The sequence below is a fragment of the Coenobita brevimanus genome, chromosome 20, assembly GCF_032717465.1.
Source record: "Coenobita brevimanus isolate Jiangsu-jjx chromosome 20, ASM3271746v2, whole genome shotgun sequence".
In the NCBI taxonomy this organism is placed as follows: domain Eukaryota; kingdom Metazoa; phylum Arthropoda; class Malacostraca; order Decapoda; family Coenobitidae; genus Coenobita; species Coenobita brevimanus.
The window spans coordinates 10121411-10143035 of record NC_136973.1 but is presented as its reverse complement, the minus strand read 5'-3'; the positions used below and the strand labels follow the sequence as shown (position 1 = coordinate 10143035).

At 42.0% G+C, this 21625-nt stretch overlaps 1 protein-coding gene across 1 annotated transcript in view; it reads right to left on the bottom strand.

Moving 5' to 3' along the window:
- Nucleotides 1-21625, bottom strand: part of LOC145391857 (protein argonaute-2-like) — a 157794-nt gene that overhangs the window by 36562 nt on the left and 99607 nt on the right. Inside the window, exon 8 of the mRNA XM_080266344.1 lies at nt 2228-2452. Within this exon, the coding sequence (XP_080122470.1) occupies nt 2228-2452 (225 nt within the window). The remainder of the gene's footprint in view (nt 1-2227; nt 2453-21625) is intronic.

Sequence of the window (21625 nt, the reverse complement as noted above, 5' to 3'; positions counted from 1 at the left end):
ACTGAGAATGTTGCCAAGCGTGAATGAAGAACATCCAACTGCTTCCCAGTAAATGCTGGTGTAAGACATGGAATGTGTCCTTGCTCTCACGCTTCTTAACATGTGCATGGATTGGGTACTTGGCCAGCCTGCACATCGAGGTCACTACGGAGTATCAATTGACAGGGTTACTGACCCTGACTTTGCTCATGCCGCAGTTATCCTAGCAGAGTCGCTGGAGATGCTACTAAGTGCCCTCAAGGAATTTCACAACAATGTGAATCCATTGGGATTCAAGGTCTCTTGGACCAAGACCAAGGTTCAAACATTTGGTGGCTTGTTGGATGAGGCAGTTCAGTCTGTCCAAGTATGTAGTGAGAATGTAGAAGTCTTGGACTGATTCACCCATCTTGGCTGTGTGCTCCATGGTAATCGGGGGTCAGATGATATTTCTCATCTCATCGGTCTGGTCTGAGGAGTTATGAATTCACTCAGCTTGGGTATCTGGCATTGTCATTATTTGAGTAGAACAAAAATTCGTATCCCCAAGGCATTAGTGCTGCCTCTCTTACTCCATGGCTGTGAGACATGAACACTAAACAGTAACTTGAAGCAGTGTATTGACTGCTAAAGGCCTTTGCAGGATCATAGGATAAAGCTGGCGTAACTAGGTGCCTAAGGAACAAATACTTCGTAAAGCTGAACCGAGGCCTATTACCCACGTAATACGTTAGCGCCAACTCCAGTTATACAGACACCTGGTCCATTTTCCTGAGGTTGATCCTGCTCACAGGGTAATCTTTGAAAGAGCTACGAGTAAGAGTAACCCAGGGTGAAGGAAACCAAGGAGAAGGCCATGGAACTCATACGTACAGCAGGTCGATCACCCCTGTTTAGAGACACTTAGAGAGGGAAAAGTTGCTGCCTGGAGGGTTGTACATAGTAACTCATGTGGATGGAGTCAGAGGGTGAGTGAAGCTATGCGACCCATGGCTTTTGCTACCATCATCATCATTATCATCACCATCATCTTTGTTGTACCAGGGAAGAACTCAGATGTTTCCCTGTAAGTTAATTTCCTCTTAACCTTCTATCTATGCCGCGCACCTGACTCCAGATTAACAATCTATATTATAAAGATCCGATTTCTGTATGTCTGCTTGTTTGTTACGGTAACACAGCAACAACTGGCGCATGCAGAGCAATTTTTGTTAGAGCAAATCGTTAAAATGCTTTAACTTGAAGAATAAAACAATTTCCAGTCCAGTCGGGCCACTGTATGACTTATTTCTGATTGAAGATGGGAGGTGATTTATCAAGCGCAGGCCGCCGAAGGCGGCCTTTCAGCGAGTAATAATAATAATAATAATAATAATAATAATAATAATGGAATATTTAAAAATAATAATAACACCACCACCATCACCACCACAAACAACAACAATGCCCTTTTTATTTAAAAACAACCTAGAATCGCCATCTCTGCATCATCAATGTTGCTGTAACAAAAGACTAACACTAGAATAAGATGCTAGTCACGAAGATATGCTGTAGATAAGATGCAGAGACATAGCATTGCCTTTTCCTGTCACTGAGCTACGTGGAATAATCTGCAAAAAGGACTTAAAGTGAAAGAATTACGATCAAATCAACCTCCCAGTCTGACTACATGTAGCCACCGAGCACTGAGATACTCATTTCACTCTAACTTGCTCCAATCATTCATCTTATTGCAGCTTATTTTACTTACTATAGCTCAGAGGGAGAAAATGAAAATACCCAGGCTCTACATCCTTTCCATGGCACTTCATCGTGACTAGCACAGTATTTTAGTGCTAATCACATGCACAAAACAGCAGCAACATTTATAGGCAGGTAAATATTCCTCTCCTCAAGGCCGACTTTCAGGGAGTTGAGTTTGTGCAAGGTTTATACATAGATAGATACACAGACAGATAAACAGACGGATTAAGAGACAGACATATGGGCAGATAGTAGTGATTTATCTCTACAGGTAGGTACCGGTAACCTTTCCACAGAGCCAACTTTCACGCAGTTGGGTATGGGGACAGATATTTTTTTCCGAACGGCTGATTTATTGATAGATGGATAGACAGATAAGTAAATAAATAGACAGATAGACAGACAGACAGACAGAGACAGATGGATAGATGAATGGATGGATGGATAAATAGAAAGACAGAGGAAGGCTGCTAGGTAGACAGACAGATATGCAGCAGCGATTTACCTCTATAGGCAGGAAAACATTCTTCTCCCCAGGGCCGACCTTCAGGCAGTTGAGTCTGGGGTACCTAAGTTTTGTGTCATACCGCTCCAGAAAATAATCCTTCACGGTAATTTGTCTGGGTCGCCCATCGCCAGAATCTAAAAAGAATTCTTGCCTATCCGAACCAACTGGAGAGACATCGTTGACCTTGTACGTGCGACGTAATGGGGTGTGTGTTACTTGGATCTAGAAACAGGAAGATAATAATAATCATAATAATAATAGTAATAACAGTAATAATAATAATAATCATCATCATCATCATCATTAAACAATGCAGAACCTCATATGAGGCACAGTGAAGGTCTGCACGGGCCCTGCTGCAAGCCTCATATGAGTACAGTTTGCACCGGTTATGAAACAATGACCCAGGGGAGGTAAACTACCTGACAAAGAATCACCACGGCAGGGGTTAATTAATCATAATGTTGTTATTATTATTACTTCTGTATATGCCAAGGACATGAGCCTCTGTTACTTGCATCTGAAAACAAGAAAACCATCACTATCACCATCACCACCATCAGTTGGCGTGAACTCTAGTGTGTGTTAGATCTGAAATAGAACTATCATTATCATCATCATCTTGGCCTTTTTATGGACAAGCAACTGGGGTGTGTCACTTGGATCTCAAAATCGGAGAATCATCATCATCATCATCAGCTCCCTCTAACCAACCCTCTTGAACTTTGCATGTTTGTGAGAGAGGAGTGTGTGTTAGTTTTCATCTCAGGCAGTAGAGACGCCATGCACAAAGCCACCTATCAGCAAGAAATATATGAAAACACGTTTGCCTAATGCATTCAAACCTATGTATCATTTTTATATTTTATTCTTACCATATTTTGACAGTTATATTCAGCTTAGGAGGAATTTTTCAAATTAGAGGGGTTAGATATACAGTAAGCTGTATCCCCTAGCCCCTTTTCCTTGGTGATTCACTTTTAGATAAAGCAGATTAGTATCCCTCTCTACGTTATTTCTGCAGACTATGGTGATATTCGAATCCAAGTCTATATATATCAAATCGACCCACTTTGACTCCAAAAAACAGAGCCGGCCGCATAGGCCGACTTGTGACGTCACGCGACCCTGAACCTCAGTTGTAGTGATGGGAATTCCGGCTCTTTCAAGGTTTTGGCTCAGTTCAGCCAAGACAGCCGGCTCTTTCGGCTCCCAAATGGCTCCTCATTTAGTACCACATTGGCTTTATGAAATTTGCCCCAATTTAGCAATACTGCACTATATGTACAAAAATAAAAAATGGATGCAGTCACAAAAATCTTAATTCCGCAAATATGTTTTTCTCTTCAAACATCCTGAAACATTCTCAATGCAAGTAAGATTATGCATATTCAGCATTTACAGTTGCTGAAATCAAATTACCCTTACATATACATTATATTTCAACTTAAAGGCCGCATGGAGGACTTTGCTCTTGTAATGCAAGAGGAGAACTTAAAAATGTACATCTTCCATTTGTAGTGTAAATAACGAATAAAACCTTCATTATCATGTAAAAAACAAAACAAAAAAATATTAGCTAAATCTCGTAACCATAGAGGAGTAACTTACTTTGAAATGCAATGGAACATAATCTGCATATTCATGAAAAGACCCTAGGTTTGATTAAAGGAAAATAACAAATAGAAATAAATTATAATCCGCAAGCAAAGCAGCGCAACAAGTTTTACTTGTATCTGTTAACAATGAAACACCAACATTATAAAAGAAGACTGTAAGTGGCCTCTTGAACCATGTAACTCATTTTTTCTTCATGGCAGATTGGCATGAAGAAAAACCAAGCGCCTCAGCTTACAGGGGCTGATCCGGTTTCTTCTCTCTAAATTACTCGTAAAGTATCTCCAAAAGTCGCAAGTAGCAGATTTCATATGTTGGTAGCATACAGTTGCAAAAAGTAGCCCAATCCGCTACTTTTCGCCCAATCTGGCAAGTCTGTGATGGTGCCTTGTGACTAAGCTTCCACATGCGCAGTTGAGGGTTACCAGCATAGAATATCTTTTACAACAAACAGAAGTCTCACTCTGCTTGGTTTTTAGTAGCGACTGAGATGCGGTGTTTCTGGGTCGTTTTTAACAAATGATTGACCATCCTCCCATTCCCTCTTTCATTATTTTACCGAGAAAATGAAGGAAAAGTAAACGGCTCCCATCGTTCACCTAAAAGAGCAAGCTCTGTGAGACGGATCGTTCACGAACGACATCACTACTCACTGACTCAGTTGATCCGAGACCTTGGCTGAATAAATACGTATCTCCTATCAGCCTCCACTCACTGAATAATATTATGTATATCCTGTTCACTGAGCTCTGATAGCTGGATCCAAGAAACGTTTGAATTAAGGCTGCTCATTTGTTTATGCTGCGCTGAGGAGCGTGGTAAATCTTCAGTTCTTATTTTAACACAAACACAAACACACACTCTATATATATATATATATATATATATATATATATATATATATATATATATATATGTGTGTGTGTGTGTGTGTGTGTGAAATGCTTGCAACGTAAGCAGCCAGTTTAAATATGGAATAATTTCCGAAGCTAGACAGGTCAAAATTAGTTTTAAAAGTTTGTTGTTATCAAAGAATATGAAAGTAGATTATAGTGTTTTATAAAACGATGAGTGACGTTTGAAGTAAATTATCCACCCACGGTGTATACCTACGTCCGCATGTTGCACTGCATCATCCCACGGTGTACATCTGCATCCGCATGTTGCACTACATCCACCCACGGTGTACACCTACGTCTGCATGTTGCACTATAATACATGCCTGGATATATGTTTTTGTTAGCCTTGTAGCGGCACGCGTTCTTTGTTTTTGGACTAATGACGTTACAGACAGGCTCCATCCACATGCATATGGGTCGACTTGGTATATATCAGGGTTGCCATTGCTTGGGATTTTATACAAGATCTTGGGTTTTTGACCTCTAAAATGGGTTCTTGGGAATTAATTCGAAATATCAGCTGGATCTTGGGGTTTCTTGAAGTTCAAATCAATGTACACATGAAACCTGAAAAATATGTTATAACTTTAATGATCAGTATGAAATGTTCGTCTATAATAACGTGTACAAACCCTGTGAACTGTGTGTACAGATGCAAAAGCACTTTCCTTTTGACGAGGAAAATGTGCTGGCACTACTCAGTAATTTTTTATCCAAAAATAGTTCTATCTCCCAGAAGAACAGAAACAATTGCAATATTGGTGGTACACTTCCCTACTCTTGTAAAGGAAAAAATTTGATTCTTTACAGGAACAGTGGCAAGATCTGTTGCATTCCAGATCAACTCTTCAGCATCTCAATCAATCAGCAACATATTTCTGGCATGAAATGCTTGGAATTACTGATGGGAATTGAAATACCACCCGCAACGAAACACCACCTGGAAGTCGCGACCCCCCACCCCAGGGGGAGACAATGGAGGGGGCTTCGAGGGCGCACGCACTACCCAGGTAGTATGGGCCTATGTCCTCTACTAGCCTGCACCCTTATTCCCTTCAACGGACCCAACCAGAAGTACTCAGTGCTAGGGTATTACCCTCCAGCCAGACCAGCCCTCACCAGGTTCGAGGTGGGGCTGAATACTCAGTCCCAAACAGTGCCCGAGTGACGGCCAGTAGCCACTCACTAGCTGCATTCCCCCCCTCTGCAGGGACCAGTGACGGCCACTAGCTGTGCAAGTGGAGACAGCCACTAGCCGCTCCCCTCCTGCAGCTGCCACAGGGAGCGGGACCTCAGTGACGGCCATTAGCCGCACCAGCATGCAGGTGACAGCCACTAGCCACACTGTGTCTGCCATCCCCTCTCCTCTCAGGATCTTGGTGATGGCCATTAGCCGCACCAGTGAGCAGGTGACGGCCACTAGCTGCACTCAGCCCACAGTCCACCCAAAGAACAAGGCCCCAGCAACAGCCACTAGCCGCACTTCCCCTCACAGGACCTCGATGACGGCCACTAGCCACACCTATGGACAGGTGACGGCCACTAGCCGCACCTGTGGACAGATGGCGGCCACTAGCCGCACCTGTGGACAGGTGGTGGCCACTAGTCGCACCTGTGGACAGGTGGCGGCCACTAGCCACATCTCGCCCTCAGTCCTGCCAAGAAGTCGGGCCCCGGTGACAGCCATCAGCAGCACCGGCAGGAGAGAGACGGGCACTAGCCACCCTACCCTTGTTGCCCTTGGGACCTTGACAACAGCCACTAGCCGTGTCAGGTAGAGACCAGCTACCAACTGTCTCTCGCCCACTATTACTTCCCCTTCGGAGGACGTCCCTTGCTCAGCCCGCCCTTTTTGTGGCCGAGTGGGACGCCCCTCCTGTTCTCCCCACAGAGGCAGCCCCCAGGAGGAACTACCCTGTCTGGAGGAAGTCTGACAAGGCCCAATCATGACCCCAGGAGTGAGAGCAGTCCAGCCGGTGCCCAGGTGAGACCACCCACTGTCGAATTCCCAGAGAGGACACTGCAGCCCACACCTGATGGCAGCCTGACCCGAGGGAGACCGCAGTCCTCGTACTCCCCAAGGAGCCCCTCAAACCCCGGGGCGTGACCTGCCCAGTCCCAAAGGACAATGACCCTCTCTCCAGGGTGGGCACAGACAAGCGTGCCTACTCTCCCTATTTGGTCCCAGTCCCAGGGACCGAACGCCCCACAGAGGCCCCACTAGAAAAGGACTCCTCTCCACGCCGCCCAGCAGCCCACTCAAGACGAATCAGACCCTGAGGACGGTCCCGTGCCCTCCAAGGGAAGGCACACCTGACGGGACCCCTCCCACATCCGGCCGACACCTGTAGGAGCCCAGGACTTCAGCAGCCCTCTATAAACTCTCCTGTCCCAAGACTGACTTTGTATCCAGACAGTGTATTGTGTCTTTGTTGTATCTACATTGTATCTAGTGGTTTGTGAATTTAAGATAATACATGTGTAAGGTTTGACCAGTGTTTTTATGCGCTGTTCCTCTCGTAGTGTATTCTAGTTCCGGTCTCGAAAGAGAACCCCGGCTCAGCAGCAAGTGTTCTTAGGGCGAGGAGTCGACCTAAAAACACCTTGCATAACAGGAATAACCAATTTAAATTTGAATTTCTTTCCAAATTAACGTGTGCTCTTTTAGTTCTACAACATTCTTCTGTGTCAGTCGAGAGATTGTTCTCACAAATGAGTATACTAAAAACCATGACCACGAACAGATTGTTGACCCACACAACTGTCAATCGGTTGTTTGCAAAACAAGCCATCGCTCAACAAGAAGTACTGTGCTTTCAATGGAAACCATCAAAAGAACTCATCATTGACATGGAAAGTTACAATATTGGCCAGCGTTATGGAGATGTGTTGCAGCACACACCGGGCAACACGTATCCTGCCAACGAGACCGAAGTTGCCAGCGGCAAAGAGGAAAACACAGAAGTTTATGTACAATAATTCTGCTGTATAAAAGCTTAAAAGATGAGTTTAAGGAGCTATACATGTATTTGTATGTACATGTAAATATTGTTACGTAAATCTTGTTTTTTCATTCGATTTTGGAGATTTTAGGTGAGCCATCTTGGATTTTTGTATTTTCCCCAGTGGCAACCCTGATATATATAGACTTAGATTCGAATGAGGCAAATAATACAGAAGACGAGAGTAAGGTGTAATAAGCAAAATAAATCGCAGAGGAACGGGTGTTAGGGAACCTCCTTAAGCGAGGAAATACGGCCTACATATACAGTACAGTGCAGTACAGAGCTCCCAAGAACCATCTCTTGAGAGTTACTGATTCAGTGTACTGTATGGATGGATAGGGGGCCTCTGTGACATAACGTAATATGGTGGTGGGATGCGGGTGTAGAAATGGCATTTAAAGAGAAAAGACTTTTCCGGGAATGGAAAAGGGTGGTAAGAGAGTGCAATAATTGGCTGGAGGCGTAGAGCTAGAAAGGACCTATACTATACTTTTTTTTCTTCTTCTTCTTTTTTTTTAGGCGAAGATGCACGTGACAGGTTGATGATGATTGGCTGAATGCAACATGTCCAAAAAATATTTACTAACCCAAATTTCCCCCACACATATTTGTTGTCAGTTGACAATGCTAGATTATGAAGTAATTTTGTATTCAGCCAATCAACTCCATTCTGTCAAGTGCATCATCGCCTCGATAAAAAAAAAAAAAAAAAAAAAAAACTGATTATAGGAATATCTGAGTCTCAGGGACTTACTGGATAACCTAAATAATGCTGAAAAGAATAAGTGGTATTTAAGGTGACAGATCGGATGAAAAATGAAAACAGAGATATCACAGGTAAGCAGTGTGTGAAGAATGATGAAGGAGAGGTAGTGGTGAACAATGAGGATGCCCGTAAAGAGCATTATAATCGGCTGCTGCATAAAGAACTGAGAAGGTGTGGCGTTAGCTGATCCTTCATCTGGCTCTTGGTTTTTGACTGATGCTGCCACTATGAGGAGGACAATAGGCAGGGTGCAGTTGGGGAAGGCAGCTGGTATGTCTGGGCTGACTGCTGAAATGCTGAAGGCCTCAACATATGCAGAACTGGGTTTAATTATTGATTTGATACACTTGGTTATATACGAATGTGTTGTCCCAGATGACTGGCTGAAGAGTGTGGTTGCAAATGTGTGTAAGGGGAAGGGTGATGTCCTGAAAAAGGGAAATTATAGAGGCATAAAACTTTAGGCCCAGATAATGACGGTAATGGAGAGAGTCCAAGAAGGTATGATAAGGGAAAGTGACTATTTATGAGATCCAGTTTGGGTTTATGCCAGGCAAAGGGTCACTGATATCATATTCATTTCCGACAGCTTCTGGAGAAATACATCAGAAAGAAGGGAGAGCTGTACTTTGTTTCTGTTGATTTGGAGAAGACCTTTGACAGAGTACCTAGGGAGGTGGAGATATGGGCAATGAGAAGGCCTGGGGTAAAGGAATGGCTGGATAGAGTGGTTCTGGCTAGGTAAGTTGGTGTCTGCACCCAGGTGAAAGTGAATGGAGATTTGAGTGATGAGGTTTCCGTGAATGCTGGCATGCATCAGGGGTCAGTCGTGAGCCTCTTGTTGTTTGTCATGGTGTTTGAAGCCCTCTCACTTGACTTCAGAAATGAACTCCCATGGGAGAGGTTGAATGCTGATGATTAGATGTTGATTGCAGTGGATGAAAGGGAGATGGAGGGAGGAAAGATTAAGGAAATGGAGTGATGGAACGGGGCACACGTGTTTTAGAGTAAATGCGGATAAAATAAAACAAAAGTCATGATATTTAGGGCTGGTGGAGGTACTGTCAAAGCAGAAGAAGTGTTGCTATGTGCAGTTTGCCACAAGGGTATGGGAAGTACCTAAATTTTGTGCAGTGTTTGTGATAAGTGGGTGCATAAGAGATGTAGCAGTATTAGAGGCAGACTGAAATAATGCTGATTTTGTGTGTGCAGTGTGTTGGGGAGAGCATGTAGAGACGAAAGGATTGATCTTAATGGAGAGTCTCTTGAGTGTGTGGAGGGGTTATGTTATTTGGGGGACATGTTATGTGATGGAGGTGGACTAAATTGAATTCTGTGGCTAGGGTAAGGAGTGGTTGGAGGAAGTTCAGGGAGCTGTTACTTCTCCTAACATTGAGGGGGCTCTCCCTCCATGCTACTTAGGGATCTTTGTATGCGGCATGTGTCAGGAGTGTAATGCTGTATGGTGATGAGACGTGGGTAGAAAGGGATGAGGATACTAGTAGGCTCAATCATATAGAAATAACAGTGATCAGATAGATGTGTAGTGTGTCCTTGAATGCGAGGTCTGGGGGGGCTAGAATTGCGATTGAATTGTTGAGAGGAAGGATGGGACTGGAATGTAATGGCGTTGTGATAAGGAGAGGTTGACTGAGATGGTTTGGGCATGTGGAGAGGATGGAAGACGACAATCGGTTGCAGAAGGTGAGAAGTGTAAATGTCGAGGGTAGGGTTATGAAAGGTAGACCAAAAAAGACCTGGAACGAGGTCACAGAGTGTGACCTTAGGGATAAGGGACTGAATATGGAGGCTGCCAGAGACTGAGCAGCCTGAAAAGCCACCATTAGGTGATCAGGGCCGACGCATGCAAACATGTTTGAGCCATTTATGACGGATACGATGCAATACGATACACTGTAGTTTTAAACCCTTCACTCCGATGCCTTTAATTTTATTATCATTATCGATGTTGTGCGCTTTTTTATAAATTCTTGCTACCTTCAGATGACTGTATTCAGCTTGGGACAGACTTTTTTTTTTTTTTTTTTACTGAAGAGGTTAGATATAATCTTCCTTTATCCCTTCCCGATACTGAGTTGAATTGAAGGCCTGGAGTCAGTGAGAGTAAAGAAAATTGTATGTCATCAGACTGAGAGGGAGCTAATAACCACATGTAAGAGAAGTCTTTCCCAGACTGAATAAAGTCATGTAATAAAAAAAAAAAAATGTCACTCGGATGCAAGGGGTTAATTTAATCTTTTCATTTCAAGTTCCTTCCTGCTCATTTCAAGTTCCTTCCCTGTGAGGCGCAGTCAGACTTTCGGGGGCCTTGGATGGTCAGTGAATGAAAGCGTTGACCATTCACTGAAACAGACTTTGGTTAGTTTCGCCGTCTGTCAAGTTCCATCTTGCTACCTAGACCCTATCTCACCTCATCTGATGGAGGGGAAGAAGTCTGGATGATGATGGATGATGACGATCCTTCCCAAGGTAGTATTTTCCCTTAACATATGGCAGCAGCTGGAATAATAAATCATCATCCACTCCAGTGCTGCCCCATCGCAGCACAGAGGACCAGGGCAAGGCTGCTCAGCTCTTTCGGACATTGAACTTATTTTTTTTATTCAAGGAAGAAGGAACCACAGGCCAGAAGCCCGCAAACCGTTCCTTCCAAGATAAAAACAAAAACAATACAAAAAAGCCTAATTCAAGATCCGTTCATTTCGAGATGCATAGACACACTGCATTTGAGACAGTGATCATAGGAAACACGAAATACAGAGGGGGACAGTTCAAGAGTTGACCTGATGCATAAATGAACGACTGGGAGTAACGGTTAACTCTTGCATTAGAGAGCTGGACAGAAAAGGGATGAGAGTTTGTTGCTATACGAGTGCTAAGCGCCCGTCGTAGTGGTGGAGGGGTGCACGTAGAATGTTCAGAGGAGCAGTGACCACTGAAGTAGCGATAGAAAAAGAGATAAAGATGCAACAGTGCACGAGGAGACAGAGGTTGAAGGGTGCCAGTAAAATGAAGAGAGTTAAAGTGATGAAAAGCCTTTGACTCCTCCTTCCTGAGAAGAGGTGTATGTGGGGAGCCTCCCCGCACATCAGAGTAGTACTCTACACAGGGACAAAAAAAAAAAAACTCGTGTATTAAGTCAACAATTGTGCTGGGGGAAAGCAGGTAAGGAGTCGGCTTAGCACAACTAATATCTTGGAAGCAGATTTTACAGGAGATGTAATATAATCTTTCCAAGATATATTCCGAGAGAATGAAATCCCAAGTATGTTTAAAGATGGTGCAAAATTGAGCTGGATATTAAACATTAGTGGGTACTCGTGTGGAAGATTTTGGTGTGTTGATAGTTGCAAGAACTGAGTTTTTGACGCATTAAAAACAAGATTACTTTCGCCCCAGGCAGAGAAAAGAGCCAAGTCAGAAAAGTGTGCCAAAGCCTCATCCCTTGTTTGCTGCAGTGACTGCTGAGAAAGACACCGCGGGATGTGAACGGAAAGGTGAAGGGTGGAATCATCAGTGTATGAGTGGATAGGATTAGCTGAACAGCTTAGAAGGTCACTGATGAATAAAAGGAAAAGAGTTGGTGATATGACAGAGCCCTGAGGAACACCGCTGTATATAGATCTAGGAGAAGAACGGTGGCTGTCTACACCAGCAGCTATAGAAGGATCAGAAAGAAAGCTAGAGATGAAGGCACAGATAGAAGGATTGAAACCGTAGGATGGCAGTTTGGAAATTAAAGATTTATTCCAGACTCGATCGAAAGCCTTTGAGATGTCAAGTACAATGGCAAAGCTTTCGTCAAAGTCCTGAAAGGAGGATAATCAGGAATCTGAAAGGTAGGTGAGATCACCAGTGGAACATCCCTGACGCAACCCACACTGACGATCAGAAAGAAGGTTGTGACAGGAAAGATGCTTTAACAATTTTTTGTTAAGGACAGACTCATGCATTTTTGAGGCACAGGATGGTAAAGCAATTGGACGATAGTTAGAGGGCTGAGAATGGTTACCCTTCTTTGGGACTGGCTGAATGAGAGCAATCTTCCAGCAAAAAAGGAAAGGTACATGCTGGTAGACAAAGGCAAAAGAATTTACCTCGGCAAGGTGTAAACACAGAAGCACAGTTCTTGAGAACAACAGAAGGGACCCCATGAGGCCCTTATGCCTTGTTAGTACTGAGGCTGGTAATGGCAGAAATTACATCAGCTGAAGAAATCTTAATGCCAGCCATAAGGAAATCAGACGGGGGAAGTGACGGAGGAACAGCACTGGAATCATTTAAGGTGGAAATGGAGAAGAAAGTATGAACAACGAGATCTGCTTTATCAGAAGAAGAAATAGCTAAAAAGCCATCAGAGTAGAAAAGAGGAGGGAATGATGACGGGTAAAATTGTTAAAAACGTTTTTGGCAACGTGCCAGAAGGATTGGGAAGAATTCGAGTTGCAGAGTTCAGAGCATAAATTTCATTCATCCATTCATTCATCAGCCAAGCCTACATTGCTCCCATGAGGAGCGTAGAAGCCGGGGGCTATGTAGTTGGTTCCGACATTTAAGATGAGAGTGACCAGCCTCACTCATCCCTGAGTGGCATTACATGAGCAGTAAACCCCAACCATCCCTTGGATATAAACCTTCACCGGCTCAATCCGATTGGAGCACAATAATTACCTACTAAACCACCAGGCACCAAAGTTTGGTTATAAGGTTACCACCCAGCGTAGTAAATGGTTTCCTGGTATACATGAAACCATTTGGCTTGTCACTCAGCGCAGAGTCACCCACAGGCAGAAGGAAGAGGAAAGAATGAAGGAAAGACAGACAGAAGAGGGAGTGTAAAGTCACCCGTAGGCAGAAGGACAAGGACAGAATGAAGTAAAGAAAGACAGAAGAGGATGGAAGGAAAGAAGGATGGAGAAGAGGAAAGGGCAGACACCCGAGAGCAGCACTACATCGAGTGAGTGGATGGTAAGCGCCCCCACCTACCAAGCATTTAATACGGATGAAATTATTTTTAGCAGGGCGAAGAATAGACTTAACACGATTCTGGGCAGAACCATAAGAAAGATGAGATTTGGAGGTGGGTTGCCTCTGGTACCTTTTGTATGCCTTCTCCTTACTGTGGACAGCATTAGAACAAGCGTGATTAAACCAAGGTTTCTTTGCATTAGTCAAAGGATATGAAAATGGAATGTAAGCTTCCAGGCCCGAGAGAACAACCTTTGTAATGTGCATGGCACACTCAGATGGCTGTCGGCCATGGAAGCTATAATCATTCCAATTAGCAGCTCCAGAGTGCCACAAATGACGCGTTTTTTTTTTTTTTTTTTTTTTTGAGGGTCCACAGGCCATACTGGAGCAATAGGACAGATTAAGGTGAGATGGTTGTGATCGGAGGAGCCCAAAAAGAGGACAGATTAACAGCATAAGCAGAAGGATTAGTTGTAAGGAAGAGGTCAAGTAAGCTCGACCTCTCTCCATGGTGGTCAGGGTTATGGGCACGGTGCTGTACAAGCTGCTCTAGGTCATTAAGGATAGAAAAGATGTAGGCTTGTTTACCAGGTGGATCAGTGAAAGAAGAGGAGAGCCAGAAGTGGTGGTGAACATTGAGATCTCCTAGAATGGAGATTTCAGAGAAAGGAGAAATTGATAATATGTGTTCCATTGTAGAAGTAAGACAGTTGAAGAGTTTTTTATAGTCAGTAGAATTAGGAGATAAGTTAACAACACTGACATATTTAGTCAGAGAATGACAGGAAAGCAGAAGCCAGGGAGTCAAGAATTCAGAAAAATCAAGTTCAGGAACACGAGAGCAAGGCAAGTCGTGTACGCATACACAATTGCCACCTTTGGCTTTCAAATGAGTCAAGAGAAAGTAGGAGGATGCAGAGAAAAGTTTCCTATCAATTGCCTCAGACAGCTGAGTCTTAGTTAGGGAGAGAAGGTGAGGTTTAGAGGAGAGGTGGTGCTCAACAGAGAGACAGCTAGAGGAAAGGCTGCAAATGTTACGAAAATGAAGAAGTGAGTCCGACAGTGGTTCCAGGCATCTGGCTGGGTCGTCAGTAGTTCAACCCTGCCCAGGACTACGCACGAATAGTCCTTGGAAGGGTTGTATTGGGCCACGCCCTCAAGCAATCCCCACCATCCCCTCCCTCCTCCTCCTCCTCCCAGCTTAGTACTGGGCATACCCTCAAGCAATCTCCCTCCCCCCTCCTCCTCCCACTCATGTGTAGTATTGAGCATACCCCAGTATTGTCTATAATATTGGGCATCCCTGCAAGCAATTCCTCCTGCCATTCATTCGTAGTACTGGACAGCTCTCAAACAATCCTCCCCCCCTCCTCCTCCCACCCGTATGTAGTACTGGGCCTGCCCAATATTGTCTGTGTAATATTGGGCATGCCCGCAAACAATCCCCCTCCCGATTATAAGGCCACACACCCACTGTCCAAATCTGTGCAGGTTGAAGATGTTTTAATCACGAGAGGACACACACGTCCACTTCCCACTGTGGCTGGTGGGTAAATGACCTAGGTGAAAGCCGACTCTGAGTAAGTGGCCTTCACTAACTATCATATCCGGGTAGCTAACTAGCGAAAATTTCTCTCTCTCTCTCTCTCTCTCTCTCTCTCTCCATTCTGTTTTCTATCTACGTTCACTTTACAGCTACAGTACCGGTAACTACAATTGACACCACCACCACTATTACCTGATTTAAGAAGCGTCTTTTCATAATTATATAGGACATAATAAAACATGGTTTTGTTCTGAAGTGTGGGTCGTCACCTTCATTCTAGAACTTGGGCAGAGCAAGAACAAACGTAAAACACACACACACACACACACACACACACACACACACACACACACATATAATAAACTTGGTCATAAATTGCTTAGTTTTGTGTATCACTGCCTTAACAGGACGTGGAGAAACATTGAACCAAAAAGGTCGGATTTGCGGAGCTCGCAGAAGTGCTTTTGATTATTGAGTAAAAAGATTAAATAATTTTGTCTTGATTACTTGTTGTTTACAGAGAACTGGTGAGACAGGTCAGAGGTATTGTACAGTATTGACACTTTAGTGGCTTGATTAGGTTATGTTTACGGAGAGCTGGTAAGATAGGTCAAAGATGTTTACAGGTATTTACAAGGGATAATTCTTTTGACACTGGCTGTAAAAGGGCAACATGTTATGGATAGGATAAAGGATTGTATACTGAGTGGCACAGATTTCGTAACGCCTCTTGCCTAGCGATTGATCCGGAATATAACACTTCAGTATCGTCAGTGTTTTACTTATGCATACACCGTCGAGATTATAATTATACAGACAGCATACACGAGAATTGTAAGGTGTTATAGCAAACTAGATCGCTGAGAAGATGGGACGAATCTTCCAGTGCCATCTAGAATACGACCTAAAATGATGAGCGGTTCCCAGTAAATAATGATGATGGCGTTCGAATAAGTAAGGTAGATAGGGAAAAAAAAAAAAAAAAAGGAGAGACGAGGATGTGGAAATGGTGATGATGATGGTAATGATGACAAGTTGTCGATTAGGTGGTGAATTATTGGTGAAGGGCGGAGGCGAGAGATGTAGCGTGGTGATGACGATGATGATGATGTGCAGTTAAACTATGCAACATTTTCAGTCGTTAAAGAAGAGATATGGGAGACGCTGAATGTAATGATGATGATGATGCACTTTTAGGTTACGTGGTCAGTCGTAGACAAATGGGAGCAGTTAGGTATGATAAAGGTGATGGTAACTTTTTTTTTTTTTTTTTTCCCTTAAGACGGCCAAAGAAAGATGAGATGGTAGATGAGGGATTTCTTCGACTGAGTACAACAATAAATCGATGACAGGGGGATGTGGAGTAGGTTAACTGCATTTCTCTCTCTCTCTCTCTCTCTCTCTCTCTCTCATTTTGTCACCACCAAGTGCTGTAACCAATACGATTCGCCGAAACCATATATCGCCGATATTTGCATTTTTTCCGATTCAGAACCGATACCGATATTTACTGCTGATATCGGGATGTTGGATATGGACGGAAGAAACATTAACATGACTTATTATTTCGGTCATTGTTTTGTCCTGATTTTGTGTGAAAGAATGTTGTTACCTTGACACTGTTTTGCAGCCCAATAGACTTACTCAAAATCAATAAATGTTCATAATAAGTGGGCGAGTGGGAGAGAAAAAAAGAACTGAAGGCCGCAAGCAGCAAGGTGAGAGTAAAGTATACTGGGTACGTGTACTGGTGGTGTGTAAGTGTGATGGCCGTGTGGGTTTATGTACGTAAATAACGTATACTCGCTGGCGAAATAAGCGCGAAATGCCCGCTCCTATTTGTTACTGTATGCTTTATCTAGTCGTAATAGTCACTCTTCTCACTGAGTCTAAATAAGAAGTTATTTGCTGCATATAATAAGGAAGAAGACAGTAGATGGTGGCAACAAGAGGACTGTGACTCTGAGACATGGGATGAACATCTAGCTACAGTACTTTGTTGAAGCTCAGCATAAATAGTGAAAGAGTACTTGATGGAAAAGTTACGTATAGATCTTGCCTAGGCTTCTTCATTACTACGCTATACATTTAGGGTTTGCAATCTGGTACTTTGTGTGTGTGTGTGTGTGTGTGTGTGTGTGTACACATAAATACATGGATAGATAGATGATACCGTATACACAAAGGAAAGATGGTAGATCGAAGGGTGTGAACGTCTTTTGATGATGTGTATGTATGGTCGATCGTGTGTAAGCTACTAGTGTCTGTGTACGTAAATCATGTCCAGATTCGAGGGTCATCTCAGAACGAATACTTCACATGACTGATGGGGTGATCCAAAGCGTCGCTTTCTTTAACCACAGAACCCTCAGTGCTTAGCTTTTCAAAGTAAATAAGATATACTTGACTGAAGACTGTCTTAATATCTACAGAAGCATAAAAATGTGTGTGTGTGTGTGTGTGTGTGTGTGTGTGTGTGTGTGTGTGTAATGTGAGCCACTACAGTACCTACTGTACATTATGTGGTTGGCATACACTGAACTTAGACATTTATTCTTTATTTCATGGAAAGCGGTTTTAATCAGGATATGAGGATCAGTCTTTGCCTACTAGTGTCTTAAATCCAATCTCAGCAATGAAAGCAGGTGTATTCTTCCATTATGCACTAACTCTCGGCTGGCCTGGCCTGAATTGGCTTATGATCAAAATGTTACGTACTGTGGGTCACAAAAGTATCGGTGCTCAGGGGTCCAATGCCCACCGAAAACATTCGAACAACTGCTTACATTACCAATGTCACTTTTGTATGAACAGTGTTTATATAAACATACCATTTGTTAAAATGTTTGCATGAGGATATTGTTAGTTGGCGATGACACCTCCCGACGGTGGGCTCACCAGCGTGTGGTAGGTCGGCTTCTAATATTTCACTGGCCTTCGTCCTGTGGTCCAAAATGTTTCACGCATATTGTGCACCGATACCTTTGTGACCTATGGCACGTTTAAATACAAATGTTTATTTCCTTGGCTAATGGCCAGCCGGCCAAGACTTTACATACAGCACGGAACTTTGAAGTACAAATGTTTTATTATATGGTAATCACCATTAGCTTGTACTGTATATGTTATGCGTTTCACATATCGTTAAATCACCATGATCTGGCTTAGATATTTACTGTTTGTCTTATGACTTAAGTGTTCCGTACTTTTAGGGGAACAAAAGTTATGGTATATGCTTTATGTTTCCTATTAACTTGCCTAGTTATCATTTTATAGGTTCTTTATAATAAAAATCCAAAGATAAAAACTAAAGGAATTATTATGCGATGTAATTTGATATTTTAATATAAATTTTTTAAATTAAACACAATTAGATTTTCAAGTAACGACCAAATTTGGCAATAATTTTCTTAAACTCAAAGAAAGCCAACTATAATTAAATGTTTTATTATTTAATCGTATGCATTTTACTGAAGATTAATAGAAAAACATAAAAAGAAACCGTTTTCTGCTCACAGCTGTTGTACCATCGAATGTAATCATTAAGTTTTAATCATATCACCGATGAAACATCGCCAGTTTGTGTGTGTGTGTGTGTGTGTGTGTGTGTGTGTGTGACTATACAAATCTGCTGATATATGTTTATAGCCGTGTTCATACACACCTTAACAGTCACACATACACATATCCATGTGCACACACACACACACACACACACACACACACACACACACACACACAAAGTACAAAGTTATACCGGTAGCGTTAAATCACTGAAAAAGGTAATCGATTAAAATTAAACTATATACTGTATCTATCTACCTATCAGGCGAAAGTTAGTTAGGTTAAAAGGTAAACAAGTAACAGCACATACTACACAAGTAAATATAATTCTATATCATTCAGAATCTAATAAAAAGGTTAATATATTCATTAATTATAAAGGAGGGCTTGTTACAAAGTAAGGAGAACAGCACGCAAGACAGGCCAAGACAAAGCTATACCAACCCAAAGCTACCCACTGAGCTTATCGTTTCATTCATCACAGAAAAACTATTGCACAAACTATTCTACTCACCTTTTTTTTTTTTTTCTATGCAAGGAAGAAGGAACCAAAAGCAGAAGCCCGCGAGATTGTTCTCTCCAAGAAAAAATAAATAAATAACAGAAAGCCAAATTCAATATCAAAATCTTAAACAAGCAACACATACCACATAAGAGCAAGACAAGGCTTCTCATATCAAAGCTAATTGGTTTTTAGCAATATATATATATATATATATATATATATATATATATATATATATATATATTCCTAATAAGGCTACGAAAGAAACACGACACAAGGCCAGAACAGAGCTAATCCAAGGCCACTCTGTATAATGCTATTCATCACAGAGAAGAAGAATCAGTAATAAAGTAACGAAAGAACCATTATACATCACACAAAGCTAATACAGAGCTAACCAGTCATAAGCTAATCAATGAAAAGCCAATACAGCCACATACTATATCACAGGAGAGGAAGTTAAAAAAGCCGTGGAGGAAATAGCATACACCATACAGTGCAAGAGAAAGGTTTAACAGTCCATAGTTAATGAGGTAATCTATTCATTTACGTATCACAGAAAATAGTTACGGGATAAAAATAACTAAAGATGGAACAACACACACACACACACACATACACACTGGCAGTGTTCCATCGGTGATATGATTTAATCTTAATGTTTACATTCGATGGTACAAGAGCATCATTATCATCATCAACGCTCCCACAACTTCATCTCTTCGATTTACAGTCCTTGTGAGAATAAATGACCGTCGCCAATAAGCTCTTAACCACTTCACTCCAATGATTCTGTTACTGCTTCCGTCAAACCATTTTTGGAAACTATGAACAGATTTTTCGACCCGGAAGAGTAGACTATAGCTTTCAGTAACCTTTCCACTGCTAAAGCTCTGTTAAAATTTTTTAATAAAGTCGGTCGGTGTTTAGTTGTAAATCGGCAGCCAAAAATCGATTAATATCGGTATCGGTATCGGAAGGGGAAAATTATCCGATAATCGGATTCGGATCCTGATCGGCTGAGAAACTATTGCTGTATTTTGGCGGACCAAGCGGCGGATCGGATTCGAAGCTGGTCAACGGTGAAACCAAGCTACCCCGTTTTGGCGGACCAAAGGATACGAAGCTCGGCCCAATCCAAGGCCATAGAAACCAAGCGCGTCTTCGTATCTCACCGAAGCGTGATTGGGAGCAGTCTTGGTGGACAAACAAGAAGGAGAAGACTCTGGTGTAGCAATTCACAATGGCCAGCAATGACAAGTAAATATATCATGAAATTATTCATACTTACATCTGGTTGCTGGTGACAAATACCAACGACATAATCATATAGAGGTTCAGTTGATATAATTAAAAGGGCAGACTGTGAATTGTGAATTAATATCACATCAAGCAGGTTAATTCTCGAGATATTTCCACTCTTGCAGGGGAATGAAAAACAATTTTGATTTGTAAAAACTCTGTGATGGTCTTGCCTAATGCAGGTCTGCTGTAATCTCTAGAATGAAAGTACAGGTAAGAATAGGCAAAACATTGTTATGGCTGGGTGGACGTCTAAAGAAAACACCAAAAGTTTGGTAGATATAAAAAAGGACAGGAAGGGGAATTCACTCCAATTATTAACATGGTAAAAGAAAAAAAAAAATGGGTAAAGCATCAGGTAATTGTTTAGTTCAAAACAGTTGTGTATCTTTTTTTTCTTCTGAAATTTTTAAGTGAGGCGGGTTTTCATCTTAACACTGTTTGGTTGCAAATGCACATTTAAGGGTAAATTTATAGTTTCAACCATCCCTATTTTACAACTTTTAACTATCATTTTCCACTATTTCCGACCAGTCTAAGGCACTTTTCTTCTCTGGCATTTCCGTCGCAAAATATTTTTATTTTACTCTTGAAAACAACCAACCAATCTTAACCTAACCTGGAGAAGTTCAGTGAAAAAAATTTGCAACAGAAATGTTATAGAGAACCCCCATCCCTCACCCCCAATTAGGCCAACAAGTAGCGTGGAAAAACCTAGAAGACCGGCTGGTTGAAAGTAAAGATTCCCATTTATGGTGGTAAAATACTTGTCCTGTGTTGAAGATCCATGCTTAAAGTAAGGAAAAAAAAATTGTAAAGCAACAGGTAATTGTTAAGTTCAACACAGTTGTGTACTTTTTTCCCACCCTTTTATAAGTTTTTAAGTGAGCGGGGTTTTCATCATAGGTTTTTTGGTCTAAATGCACATTTACGGCGGTAAAATACTTGTCCTGTGCTCTATAGAAAATGACCAGTTCATGTTAAGAAGAGATTGTGGCCTGTTTACACCGCAATCGGCAAGTGTAATTTTTCGGCTTTCTGTTTTGGCGGAAAAAAAAATGATTGTTTTAAATAAGATAAAATCCTTGAACTAAAACATACGATATATATATATATATATATATATATATATATATATATATATATATATATATATATATCAAATTACATCGCATAATAATTCCTTTAGTTTTTATCTT